The sequence below is a fragment of the Choloepus didactylus genome, chromosome 21 (assembly GCF_015220235.1).
Source record: "Choloepus didactylus isolate mChoDid1 chromosome 21, mChoDid1.pri, whole genome shotgun sequence".
NCBI classification, from domain to species: domain Eukaryota; kingdom Metazoa; phylum Chordata; class Mammalia; order Pilosa; family Megalonychidae; genus Choloepus; species Choloepus didactylus.
In genome coordinates, this window is record NC_051327.1 from 46,836,907 (window position 1) to 46,851,004 (window position 14,098).

At 41.0% G+C, this 14,098-nt stretch overlaps 1 protein-coding gene across 5 annotated transcripts; it reads left to right on the plus strand.

Moving 5' to 3' along the window:
• Nucleotides 1-11,149: 11,149 nt before the first annotated feature.
• ZNF688 (zinc finger protein 688) lies at nucleotides 11,150-14,025 on the plus strand. 5 transcript variants are annotated; one of them, XM_037814953.1, is made up of 4 exons: nucleotides 11,151-11,681; nucleotides 12,003-12,116; nucleotides 12,902-13,418; nucleotides 13,709-14,025. In XM_037814953.1, exons 1-4 carry the CDS (start codon nucleotides 11,486-11,488, stop codon nucleotides 13,785-13,787), a joined length of 906 nt encoding a protein of 301 aa, XP_037670881.1. In that variant the 5' UTR covers nucleotides 11,151-11,485; the 3' UTR covers nucleotides 13,788-14,025. The 5 variants fall into 5 exon arrangements, with proteins under 5 accessions (XP_037670884.1, XP_037670881.1, XP_037670885.1 ...); XM_037814955.1 differs by having other exon boundaries at nucleotides 11,152-11,681; nucleotides 12,902-13,464; XM_037814956.1 differs by lacking the exon at nucleotides 12,003-12,116 and having other exon boundaries at nucleotides 11,150-11,681.
• The last annotated feature ends 73 nt before the right edge of the window (nucleotides 14,026-14,098 follow it).

Sequence of the window (14,098 nt, forward strand, 5' to 3'; positions counted from 1 at the left end):
AGAAGGCAGTCTCTAATCTTTACCATAACATTTGTACATATCAACAATTAAGAGAGGTCTTTGACTCATTTAGATCATCACAGGAACTACTACTGCAAATAGAAAGGAGAGATTTATTAACAGTATACCAATTAGCAAATTGGGCAACACCAAGCAAAAGTAGGTGTTCCACAGCATTCAGGGGGCATTGGGAATTTATAGTTAAAAAGGGAAATTGTGGTTGTCAAATTCTGTTCTAGTGGCTTATTGGAACATCAAGGCAGCGAGAAACTCATCCTAATTCTTGTAAGCTTTAAGTTTCGTTCTCCAAACTGCACATGCTTGAAGTCTGGTTGTGTCTGTGCAGGGTGTCCATCTTGTGCGCCTCCTTTGTTAGGAAACATTTTGTAACCCAGGGCCTGAAAGTCCATTTACAGTTCCTTTCACAAGATCTGGTAGCCCTTCTGTTTTTTCATTAACGGTAGCCCTACTTTTTTTTGGGGGGGGGGGCTTATTATTAATTTTTGAACATTTTCATTACCACATACACAAAAGTAATAAGAATAAAAATTAAAGTGAAAACGAATAAAGTAAAAAAGAACACTGGGTGCCTTTTTTTTTTTTATTTTGCCTCCATTGTTCTACTCATCCATCTATACACTAGACAAAGGGGAATGTGATCCACATGGCTTTCCCAATCACATTGTCACCCCTCATAAGTGGTAACCCTACTTTTGAATTGGAGAATGTTGAGGGAATAAACAAGGAGGTGGATGGTACTAAACATGTCTTAAGCTTGGATACCTACTCCAAGCCAGGAGTGGTGCTGGGTGCCTCGAATATCTCTTTGAACCAAAGGTTCTTTCTCTGTTTTTGTGAGTTCCCCAAAAAAAAAGATCCTTAATTGGAACTGGGTGTTTTTCTGCTTTACCACATAGCCTCTTCTGAGTTGGTAGACCTGGATTCCAAGCTCAGCTCAATTCCTCACAAACTATGTTCCCTTAAGCATATTAGTCAACATTTCTGAGCATCAGTTGCCTCATTTGTAAAGTGGAGCTAATGTCAGCCTCACAGGGTTGTCTGAGAAAAAAATGTGATAGGTATAAAGGCACCTACTATGCCTTTTTTAAAAATGGTTAACCATTATTTTTATTTTACTGGTACAGCGATGGGTACAGATTAGAACTGGCTATTGGATTCACAAGATGCAACAAGCTCTAATCAAATACTATCTTTACTCAGCTTTATAGAAAAATACAGGCCAGGTAATACAGCCTGCAGAGCATTTTCATCTCCTCAGAAGGCCCAAAGCCAGAGGACAAAGCTTCTTTTGCTCCCTCACCCACATGGGTCTGTAGGATTATAAACATGTTACCTTTTTTATAATTTGAAGAACAGATGGCTGAACTTCCCCCCACCCAAACATTTTATTAGAAAAATTTTCTAAAGAATTTCATAGTGAACACCTATATACCCATCATCTAGATTCTACAATTAACATTTTGGTCTATTTGCTTTATCACGTCTATTCATACATCCATACCTCTATGGATCTATTTATCTTATTTTTTTAAATGTATTTCAAAATAAGTTGAAGGCATTGTTGCACTTCATCCCTAAACACTTAAGTGTAAACTGAGCTTTGTCCAAAAAACTTCAGCTCTCACTTAAAAGTTCAGATGTACCCTCTTATTGACAAGTACAATTTAAGAACCATAATTATCTTCTATATGTTTTATGACTTTTCATAATTATATGATCAAGATTCTTGAACATTTACAACTTGATGGTCAAACAAATTTGAAAGCAATAGCATCTTTATATTTGTATTATGAATGGCAGGAAAAACAACACTGGACATCAGCCACTTGTGATGGAACAAAGTTCTAGTGTTACTTGAAAGTTTGTTTTAACCTGATTAATTAACAATCAAGTTAATTGTTTAACTCCATCTTCTTAAATCTTCTCTATCCTTAGTTCCTTCTCAGCAAGAAGTGAATTACAACACAGTGCCTGAATAGATGAGAATTTTGAGTTCCAGTTATGCTGTATAGTTAGTTGCTCTTTGGTTAAAGTTGATCATCATTAATGATGATGTATTTTTTCTTATTCTACTTCTGTACTGTTCAGCACAGTGGGTGACAGTAAGGTACTCCCAGAAATCAGTGTTAAAGTTATAAACTAAAGTTATAAAATTAGCATTTAATTGTTAAAGGAAAGATCAGTAGAAGTCACAGTAAGGCAAGAAAGCATTCCAGGTGAAATACTGCAAGTGTAGAGCCAGGAAATATAAAGAAATTTTGACTGAAAAGGTGTAGTTTGATCAGCAACAAAGAACCTTTATGAACAAAGAGGTGAGGATCAGTGCAAACCCAGTGCAGGCAGGAGAGCCAAGCAAGGAGAGGTTCTAGGACCAGACTGCAGGCTCCTGGCAGCAGAAACCTGTTACGTCTTGTTCACTTATCTCCAGTGACCAGCCACGTGTTTAGCAAACTAGGTGTTCTAGCGTCCTGGTGACTGCAGGAACATTGCAAATGTGGGGAGGAGGGCATCTGGTCACTACAGCCCAATGCCACAAGCCACTCAGATGGCTCATGTCAACTTTCCAAATCAATGCAAGGTGTTAATAATACCCCGTATTTTATGTATAATTGTTCTGTAAACCCACAACTTTTCTAATAAAAAAGAAGAAGAAAAAAAATATGCCTCCTGTCAGACTGAAAAAGAGGACACTGATCCTAGGAAACAGTAGTTACCACAAGGAAAGCAAGAAGGAAGACTCCGGATGATGGCCCAGGCCCGTCCAGTTTGGAAAGAGGACTGAGGGCTCAAGGGAAGAGGTAGTCCAGGAAAAAAAATCAGGGAATTGAGATTTGATGCTATCCTTGGTAATTTGGAACAACTTAAGGAGGCAGACAGGGTGGATAATACAAGGAGAAAAGAAAACAATTAGAAATGTCAAGAAAAGCAAATGGCTGCATAAAAAGGGAATAAAATTATAGAATGCCATGCACAGGGAACATTATATACATTATTTAAACACTGTATTGAGTTAAATACATTGGGAGTACAGGTGAGAGAAAATGAGGCTAGAAACTAAAGCATCAAGTATAATACACGGTGCCCATAGGTAAAGTCTAAAATGAGGATATCAAGAAACAGCAGTGAAGTATGTTTTTTTAAAAATGAAAGTTCAGAAGAAACAACTAAGAGTGAAAAGTGTATTGTCTGGAATATCCCAACAAAGAAAATTCCAAGACCAGATGGCTACACTGGTGAATTCTACTAAACATTAAAAGAATTAACATCAATCCTTATCAAACTTTTCCAAAAAGCTAAAGAGGAGGAAACATTTCCTAATTCATTCTATAAGGCCAGCATTGCCCTGATACCAATGCCAGATAGAGTTAGTACAAGAAAAGATACTACTGATAAATATACCTTATGAATAGAGATGCAAAAATTCACAACAAAACATTGGCAAACCAAATCCAATAGCATAATAAAAGGATTATAGGACATGACCAAGTGGGATTTATCCCAGGAATACAAGAATGATTCAACTTAAGAAAATCAATCAACATAATATACCACATTAGTAGAACAAAGGAAAAAACCCACATGATCATCTCAATTGATGCAGAAAAGGAATCTGACAAAATCCAACACCCTTTCATGATAAAAACACTCAAAACTAGGAATATTTCTCAACATAATAAAAGGCATTTATGAAAAACCCACAGCTAACATCATACTCAGTGGTGAAAATCTGAAAGCTTTTCCCCTAAGATCAGGAAAAAGACAAGGATACCACTGCCATCACTGTTATTCAACACTGTACTGGAAGTTCTAGCCAGAGCAATTAAGCAATAAAATACATAAAAGGTAAAGAAATTAGAATAAAAGGTAAAGAAATTGGAAAGGAAGAATTAAAATTATCTCTAGTCACAGATGACATGATGCTATATATAGAAAGTCCCAAAGAATCCACAAGAAAGCTAGTACAAGCTTTTTACAAAGTTGCAGGTACAAGACCAAAACACAAATATTGGTTGGATTTTTATACAATACCAATGACCAATCCAAAAAGGAAATCAAGAAAACAATTCAATTTACAATAGCATCTACAAGAATAAAATAGCTAGTGATAAATTTTTTCAAGGTGGTGAAAGACTTATACACTAAAAACTACAAAATATTACCAAAAGAAATTAAAGATGACCTAAATAAATGTCAAGACATATGTGTTTATGGAATGGATGACTTAATATCATTAAGGTAACAATTTTACCAAGAGTGATGTACAGATTCAACACAATCTCTATCAAAAGCCCAGCAGCCTTTTTTGGAAAAATGGAAAAGTCAGTCCACAAATTCATATGCAAATGCAAGGGGCCCCGAATAGCCAAAACAAACTTGGAAAAGAACAAAAGTGGACGACTCATTTGCCAATTTCAAAACTTAGTAAAACTACAGTAATCAAAACAGTATGGTACTGGATCAAAATGGTGGCGTGACCCTTTATTCAGTGTATGGGCAGATGAGTAATAAAGACAAAAATATATATAAATAATGGGGGGGTTAAGAGGTTTGGGAGTTTTGAATGTTCTTTATTTTTATTTTTTTCTTTATTTTGGAGTAATGAAAATGTTGTAAAATTGATTGTGGTGATGAATCCACAACTACATGATGATACTGTGAGTCACTGATTATATACTTTGGATGAATTACATGGTGTGTGAATATATCGCAATAAAATTGCATTTAAAAAAAAATGATGGTGGAATGAGATACTTCAGGGCTCTAGCCCTCCACAGAAGCTTTGAACAATTAGCAAGAACAGGCAGAAATGTCTTTTCAAAAGCTCCAGAAAACAGTTAAAGGACTGCAGTAACAGGGAGAGCACCGAATCAAGAAAAAGGCAACTTAAAAAATGATAGATCTCATGGCTCAGCAGAGCTGGCCCACATTCCCAGTCCAGGTCCCTGGTCCTGGTTCCAGATGGAGGAGAGTAACCCTCATCACATGCTGGGAGCTTGTATGTCTGGTCCAGTCTGTCTGGTTGTAGCCTGAGGGACTCATTGACCCAGAACTTGCCCTGCATGCACAAGGCAGCTCAAAGAACACTTATACAGAGAGCACTCAAGTTGTGCTGCCTGAGGCAAGGGATTGCTGGCTGTAGGGATTGCTTCCTCTCCTAGGGAAGAGGGGACATTTGGAACCATGTAAATAAGGGAATTCCTAGGGTCATGTGTGCACAAACTCAAGATAAGACACATATGAAGAAAGGATCAGAGAGGCCCCTATGCTTTGGCCTGGAGCTATTCTCCAAACTCAATGTATGGGTAAGCTCTGAAGGAGCGCACTTGCATGAGTCAATGTACAAAGAGGGAGAAAAGTGTTTTCTTTTCTTTTTTGTTACCACCTGGCATTCAGGGAAAGCTCTATCATAACACTAGATGCATACCGAGCTTAAGGAACAGATGCCTCAGAGTTTACATTCCAGTGATAATACAATAAAATATGAAAATGTCCATGTTTCAACAAAAGATTGCAAAACATACAAAGAAACAGTAAACGATGTCCCAGGCAAAGGAGAATATTAAAGCATTACAAACCATTAATGAGGAGGTCCGGACATTCCAGACAAAGTTTTTTTAAGATAGTGCTAAATATGCTCAAAGAGCTAAAGGAAAACATGGACAAAGAACTAAAGGAGATCAGTAAAACAATAGATGAACACAAAGAGAATATCAATAGAAGGATGGAAATCAAGAAAAGGCACCAAACAGAGCTAAAGACCACAGTAAAAGAAATTTCAAATCCTTAGAGGGGTTCACCATCAGATTAGAGCTGGTGGAAGAAAGACTCAGTGAACTTGAAGATAAAACAAGTGAAATCAATCCAGTTTGAGGAGGAGAAAAAGAAAAGAATGAAGAAAAATTAACAGAGCTTGAGGAACCTGTGGGACACCATCAAGCTTTCCAAAATACATAATGTGGGAGTCCCAGAAGAAGAGACAAAGGGGCAGAGAGAATATTCAAAGAAATAATGGCTATAAACTTCCCAAGTTAAGAAAGATATGATAATACACATCCAAGGCATAATAAAAGATTCACACATATAATAATGAAAGACATAGCATACACATCCAAGGTCATCAAAGAACACCAAACAGGGTAAATCCAAATAGACCAACATTGCACTGTGTTATAATCAAACTATGAAATGCCAAAGACAGAAAATTCTGAAAGCTGCAAGAGAGAAGCAATGCATCACATAAAAAGGAGCCTCAATAAGGTTAAGTGCTGATTTCCCACTGGAAACTCTGGAAGCAAGAAGGCAGTGGGGAGACATATGTAAGTGCTGAAAGCAAAAACTGCCAACCAAGAATTCTGTGTCCAGCAAAACTGTCTTTTGAAAATGAGGGAGAAAATAAGACATTCCCAGATTAACAAAAGCTGAGGGATTTTATAAACAAAAGCTGAGGGACTTAATCACTTCTCACCAAGTCCTATAAGAAATGCTAAAGAGAGTTCTGCAGGTTGAAAGGAAAGGATACCAAACAATTGACTGAAACCACATGAAGAAATAAAGATCTCTGCTAAAGATAGTGACATGGATAAATATAAACACCAGTGCTATCATATTTTTTATTTATAATTCCACTTTTTATTTCCTACAAGATTTAAAAGGCAAATGCATAAAATATAATGATAAACTGATAGTTTTGGACTCATAATGTATAAACATGTAATTTATCAGAAGAACTACATAAAGGTGGGGAGATGGATGGATAATAGGGAAATAGTTTATGAACGCTATTGAAATTGTTAAATTGGTATCAAAGCAAATGAGATTATTATAGTTTAGGATGTTAAATTTAAGCTCCATGGTAACCACAAAGTAAGTACCAGCGAATATGCAAACTCATAGAGACAGAAGATAGAACACAGGTTACCAGGAATGGGGGCAGGGGCAATGTAGGGTTTCAGTTTGGGGTTCAGGGAATGTTCTAGTAATGGATGGTGGTGAGGGCATTACAACCTTGTCAGTGTGATTAATCCTACTGAATGGTATGCTTGGGAGGGGTTGGGATGGAAAGATTTATGTTGTGTATGTTTTCACAATTAAGAAAGAGAGAAACTAAAGAGATAATCACAATTAAATGTAATATATGACACTGGATGGGATCTAAGAATTGAGGAAAAAAGGCTCAAAACACCATTAGGACATAAGAAAAAACTGGACTATAGAATGTAAACTTCATATCAATATTAAATTTCTTGAACTTGAGAACTACACCTAGTGACTATCCTTGTTCTTAGGGAATATACATGGAAGTATGTGTTCAGGAATTATGATGTCTGCAACCTGCTCTCAAATGTTCAGAAAATAGGTAAGATAGACAGACAGACAGATAGATGATAGAATAATAGGGCAAAGGTGGCAAAATGTTAAAATTGGTGGATCTGGGTATCTGTGGGAGGGCAGGGGTATGCTGGAATTCTCTGTATGGGATGTGTATTATTTTTACAACTGTCTTGTAAATTTGAATTAATTTAAAAATAAAAGTTTTGTTTTTGTTTTTTTTTAAAGCTGCAATGAGATACCACTTCATACTCATTGGGATAGCTGTTACCAAAAAAAGAAAAAAAGGAAAATAACTAGTGCTGGGGAGGATGTAGAGAAATTGAAACCTTCATGCATTGCTTTGGAAAAAGGTTTGGTAGCGCCTCAAAAAGTTAAACATAGAATTATCATATGACCCAGCAATTCCACTCCTAGGTATGTGCTGGTTTGAATGTATTGTGTCCCCCAAAACACTATTATCTTTGATGTAGTCTTGTGTGGGCAGACGTATCAGTGTAGATTGGATTATAGTTCTTCGGGTGTTTCCGTGGAGATGCGCCCCACCCAACTGTGGGTGATGACTCTGATTGGATAATTTCCATGGAGGTGTTACCCCACCCATTCAGGGGGGTCTGAATTAAATCACTGGAGCCATCTAAATGAGCTGGGAAACAGAAGGAACTCAGTGCAGCTGAGAGTGAAATTTTGAAGAGGAGCTACAGCCAAAAGGTACACTTTGAAGAATGCACTGAAACTGATAGAGGAGCTTCAGCTTACAGAGACATTTTGGAGACAGCCTTTGAAAGCAGACTTTTGCTCCGGAGAAGCTAAGAGAGGACAAACGCCCCAAGAGCAACTAAGAATGACATTTTTGAGGAGCTGAAGCCTAGAGAGGAACATCCTGGGAGAAAGCCATTTTGAAACCAGAACTTGGAGCAGACGCTGGCCATGTGACTTCCCAGCTAACAGAGGTTTTCCGGATGCCATTGGCCATCCTCCAGTGAAGGTACCCGGTTGTTGATGTGTTACCTTGGACACTTTATGGCCTTAAGACTGTAACTGTGTAACCAAATAAACCCCCTTTTATAAAAGCCAATCCATTCCTGATGTTTTGCATTCCAGCAGCATTAGCAAACTAGAACAGTATATACCCCAAAGAACTGAAAACAAGAGCTTGAACAGAGATACATGTACACCAAGGTTCCTGGCAGCATGATTCACAGTAGCCAAAAGGTGGAAACAACGCTGGTGTCCATCAACAGATGAATGGATAAACAAAATGTGTTGTATACATTTGCAATGGAATATTATTCCACCATTAAAAGAAATGAAGTAGGTGCCATTTTATGAGATGGCAAACATTGAGAGGAAAGTGGGTTTGAAAGGCTGAAGTTGAGTTCTGATTTGGGAATGCGATTTTGGAAATGCTATTAATCATCCAACTGTATGCTTGAATATCCTAGTCATTGTGGAAAAAATTTGCACTATGGCACTTGTACATTAGCTAAAATAGCAAAACTTGGAGATAACCCAAATATCCAATAGTAGGGAAATGGTTATGAAAATTATAGTGTACCTACTTTAAAATATCATGGAGTCATTAAAAAGTATGATTGCTCAAACCAAGTAATAGCATGGAAAACACTTATATTTAATATTATATAAAAAGGCAGGATATTAAATTTTATATACTGCATAACTATATCAATATTTTAAAAGGAGGAGGACTTAAACTTTAGACAAATGGGTAAAAAAAAGGGGGAAGAAATGTACCAGAATTCTGATAATGGCTATGTTAGTGAAGTGAGCTCACAGATGCCTTCTTTCTCTAACTCTTTAATTTTTACTAAATTTCATTGTCTTTGAATCTATCTGCATATCTATTAAATATTTTATATTAAGAAATGCTATAGACATTCTGAAAAAAAAAAATATGGTGCTGAAACATGAGACATCATGGATGAATCCTGAAGACATAATGAGTGAAATAAACTAGAGAGAAAATAAGTATTGTATATTTCCACTTATATGAAATATCCAGAATAAGCAAATTTATAGAGACAGAAAACAGATTAGAGGTTACCAGCATTCGTGTTTCTGTGCTGAAAGGCTAAGGGGGTTATTGCTTAATGGGTACAGAGTTTCTGTTTGGATGGTGAAGTTTTGGAGTGGATGGTAATAATGGGTGTTCAACATTGTAAATGTAATTAATGCCACTAAATTGTGCACTTAGAAATAAGTTTAAAATTTTAACACAAAACTTCCCTTTTAACAACAACTGTTGTTAAAAAGGGCTCCTTTTTCTCTGCATCCTCATCAACGTTTGTTACTTTCTGGTTTTCAAATAATAGCCAACCTAATAAGTGTGAAGTGGTTTCTTATTGTAATTTTAATTTGTATTTCCATAATTACTAATGATGTTGAGCACTGGGACTGGCTTTTTCATTTTAAGTCTTACGTAATTTTTAAAAAAACCACGTACATTAATTTGTCAAAAACTGTTTTTCTTTGGTAGGTATAGAGTATAGTAAATAAAACTTAATTTTAAAAAAGGATAAGACAAATAAGATGAAAGATATTTTCCCTCTTGCCTGTTGGGGCCAAAGCCATGTGTCTATTTTATGAGTGTCTAATTCTTCCCTGTGCTCTATTCTATTTCTTTTTTCAAGAAGAGAGAACGCTTCCAAATCTAGAAGCTAATAACAGGTATTTCCGTGCCATCACTCTTTATAAAACCAAAATTGTTAATCTTACAGTGAAGTGTTTTGCTTTTATTTTTATGTCCTCAAATAAAATTAGCTTTTTAGTGAACTCCTCTCCTTTGGTGTCAACTAGCTAAGTGTTATGGGACATAAATGTCACAATCCTACTATGGGTCTCACTGCCTAAGAGACTGGGCCCACCAAGGCAGGGCTAAAACAAGGATTTCATTCTGTAACCCTCAATTGGGACCTGAACAGTCTCATTTCCTTAGTGGTTTGGAGACTGGGGACATTTCAAAGCTTGCTAAGTCACATAAGGGTGTCTGGATCAGAGTATTTGGAGTTTCTGGTTAAAACTGACTTTAAAAATTGAGCAAAATGAGTATTCATTTGGCCGATGACGACAGCTTTGCCAGAACTGATGGTTGAGAGGGTCACACTGCTTTCTCTCTACATATATCAACCCGTACAGCCACGCCTATAGTATTTGGATGTTGACAGTGTCAACAATCTTATATATCCACCTCAGGCAACTACAATTATTTTTTCAACCTCTGCCTAAAAGAAAAAAAATGTAATTTAAAATTTCCCCACTGATTCCATCCCCACTCAACACGTTCCTTTGCCTGCCACTGAGGCCGAGACTGGCGAGCGGAGCCGCGACCGCACGGAGTCCAGTTGGCTATGCCAGTGGTCGGGACTGTAAACATGTACCTGGTTTCTCCGTTGGCTGTATTCAGGATTTGGCCAGTGTGTGTGCGTCTTCCCGCAGAGCCAGGAAACCAGATCCAAATCCCGACGTCAGAAAGCCTGGAGGGAGACCACCAGGGACACTGCGCCCAAGATCCTGGTTACCCGCCCAACTTCAGTCTACAGACTTCGGAGAAGGGGTCTTTTCAAATGACCCGCCATTGCGGGCCCAATCACGGCTCCGCTTCTTCCTCTCCTGGAGGCTAATCATCATCCGCTGTCCACTACCAGTAAAGAGAGTTACTTAAAGTCGCCCGTCCGTCCATCTTTCTTGAAGGCAGCCCCGCCCACCCACTCCAACCAACAACAACAAAGTAAAATCTGCAGCGGCCATTGTATTTAAGGGCAAGTGAGGCCCCGAAAGGCGCCATATTTGATATGATCAAGGAATGGCGCCCGTACGAGCAGCCTGTGACAACTGAAACCAGCATGTCGCCATATTTTCTGATGGCACCTTCCGAGTCCCTTAACCCGGGTCTCTATGTCCAGGCTGCCATGGAGTGAATAAACACCAAAGGATTCTACTTGTCCCCATCAAAATCCCAGAAGCCCTAGCAGTCAGTCCCCGCTTCTTCCAGGTCCCCCGGCTGCTTTCGGACGTCAAGGCTGGGCGGAGCCCCGGCGGGGCCAGGCCTCCCTGTGGACCACGACAGCCGAAGCCGGAATCGGGAAGACTGTGGCCGCGGGGAAGAGGCGGCCCCATGGCGCCGCCCCCGGCCCCGCTCCTGGCGCAGAGACCGGGAGAGACCGGGCCTGGATGCAAGAAGCCGGGGGCCGTGAGCTTCGCGGACGTGGCCGTTTACTTCTCGCCGGAGGAGTGGGGGTGTCTGCAGCCCGCACAGAGGGCCCTGTACCGGGACGTGATGCGGGAGACCTACGGCCACCTGGGCGCGCTCGGTGAGGCCCCGGGTCAGAGCCCCCCTCCTCCGCCACCGGGGTGCGCAGGGGAGACGATATAAAAGGAGCGAGAGAATTGTGCGCCCTAACCCCTCATTATTTAGCGAACAGCACCAGTCACCTTCCACCTTCCCTTCCCAGGGCTTCAGGCACTCCCTCGGGGGTCTTTCCATCCCGCATCTGCTTTCCTCAGGCAGAAGCATTGCAGACCCAGTTCGGGTTGAGCACAAGTTCTGAGGAGGTGTCCTCACCCTGGCAGGGGGATGCCATCTTCCCAGGACAGCCTCTCAGGCCAGCACTGTGATCCCTGTTCTCTCCCAGGATTCCCGGGCCCCAAACCAGCCCTCATCTCTTGGATGGAACAGGAGAGTGTGGCTTGGAGCTCCGACGCCCAGGATCCTGAGGAGGGGGAAAGCCTGGGAGGAGCTCTGAGAGGTGAGGGATTGTCCCAAGTCTCCCCCCATTTGGCTCTCCAGGGTTTCCTGCCTAGCAAAGCTTTCTTTCAGGTCCCCACTCCGAGCATCCCTAAAGAAATTAAAGAACCCACCTATGTAGGATACTAGAGAAGGAAAGGAGGCAGACCTGGTTCAAAGTTTTCAGAACCTGGGACACTCATCACATTGAGACTAGGGTAGGAGAATCAGGGGCCTAAATCCAAGACTCTTAGATTTCTGTATACCTCACACAGAAAACAACACTCATTCGCCCTCTTTCAGGAACCAGTAACAACTAAAAGTAACTTCCCTGAGAATGGAAGTGGCTTCTGGTCTGCCTATCCCATTTCTCAAGCAAGGCAAAGTCGAAAATGCCCAGAAATGATCAGCTTGGCTCTTCTCTCCTCACCACTCTCAGCTGATCAATCTTGAGCAAATGTTTTCTCATCTGTAAAACAGTCTTATCCTACAAAAAAATGGAGCAGCCACAATAATTATAGTTACTGTTTACTGAACACTTACTAAGTGCTTGCCTAACATGCACCTATTAATTTAATCTTCCCAACAACCTTGTGAAGTAAAACAAAAAAAATTATTATTTCCATTTTCACATTAGGAACCAGGGCCCAGATGAATTGCTCTCAAGAGATCTGAGTGTGTTTACTTTCCTCTAGCATTAAGCTCTGGCCAGTACTTTTCTGGCACTACCAAACGTAAAAGCACCTTAAACCTGGGACAAACCTTTGCTGATGTATTTTAAAATGCAACTTAATTCCTGTTTCCCAGGAGATGCCCAAAACAAGAAGAAAGAGGAGCCCCAGGAAGGGCTGGGAGCCAAGGAACCCAGAAAGACCCCTTGGAATGAGCTGCCTGAAGAGCTAGTTAAACACAAGCCCGACTCGACTCCCAGCAAGGCCGCGGCGAAAGCACAACCACCAGCGAAGGCTGCCTGGGACCAGACCACTGGCGCGCAGCCCCGGGCCCCGGCACCCAGCGGGGACGCTCAGGCTGGGCAGCGGCGCCACGTGTGTGCGGACTGCGGCCGCCGCTTCACCTACCCCTCGCTGCTGGTCAGCCACCGGCGCATGCATTCGGGGGAGCGGCCCTTCCCCTGCCCCGAGTGCGGCATGCGCTTCAAGAGGAAGTTCGCCGTGGAAGCCCACCAGTGGATCCACCGCTCCTGCTCTGGTGGGCGGCGGGGCCGGAGGCCTGGGATCCGGGCCGTGCCTCGGGCCCCGGCCCGGGGTGACCGCGACCCGCCGGTGCTCTTCCGACACTACCCAGACATCTTTGAGGAGTGTGGGTGAGCAGAACCTGCAGGCACTTGAGGGTTGACCTTGGCGCCCAAGGTAGGCTCCTGAGTCAGGGATTTGGGAACCAAAATTCATCCCTTGGGCTCCTCTCAAGGATTCCTCAAATTTCCAAACTTGTGAAAAGTGCCTGAAAAGATTCAAATAGATTAAATTTGATGCCCCCTCCACAATCATTCATGAAAAAATGAAGAGGGTCAGAGGCTTGATTTTTTAGTAGGTGCCAATGGGGACCTTTCCAGTTTCTCTGGAGATACTGACTGCCTCCTTATTTATGTCATAGGCCAAGGCTGAGGGGCCTAAGGCCTGAGAAGTGGGGCCAACATGGAAGGCGTGGCCAAACCCTGGTTAATTTTCACTAACTGGGACCCTGGGGAAGTGGGTGCAGGGCATGCAGAGGCACCCAGCACAAACTCGTCTCTGCAACCTGCCCCAAGTCGCAGCTGGTAAGTCATATCCCCTCCAGGAGTCTCAGTTTCCTCATCTGTAAAATGAGGATCAATAATATCTACCTCAAAGGCTTACTGTGAAGGCTAAAATTTTAACAGAATAGTATGTATGACACAGGAAATGTGCAATAAACATTTGTTGAAAAGTGAATTATTGTTGACATTTTACCCTTTAGAGAGCCTCAAGAAGCCTGCTAAGGAGGCAGGGCTTAGATATCAATAGC

Excerpts from the sequence above, each read along its gene's own strand:
- ZNF688 (XM_037814953.1), top strand. The coding sequence starts at position 11,486 with ATGGCGCCGCCCCCGGCCCCGCTCCTGGCGCAGAGACCGGGAGAGACC. Across the intron at positions 12,117-12,901 it reads CCTGGGAGGAGCTCTGAGAG|GAGATGCCCAAAACAAGAAG; the intron begins GTGAGGGATTGT and ends CCTGTTTCCCAG. Across the intron at positions 13,419-13,708 it reads GACATCTTTGAGGAGTGTGG|GCCAAGGCTGAGGGGCCTAA; the intron begins GTGAGCAGAACC and ends TTTATGTCATAG.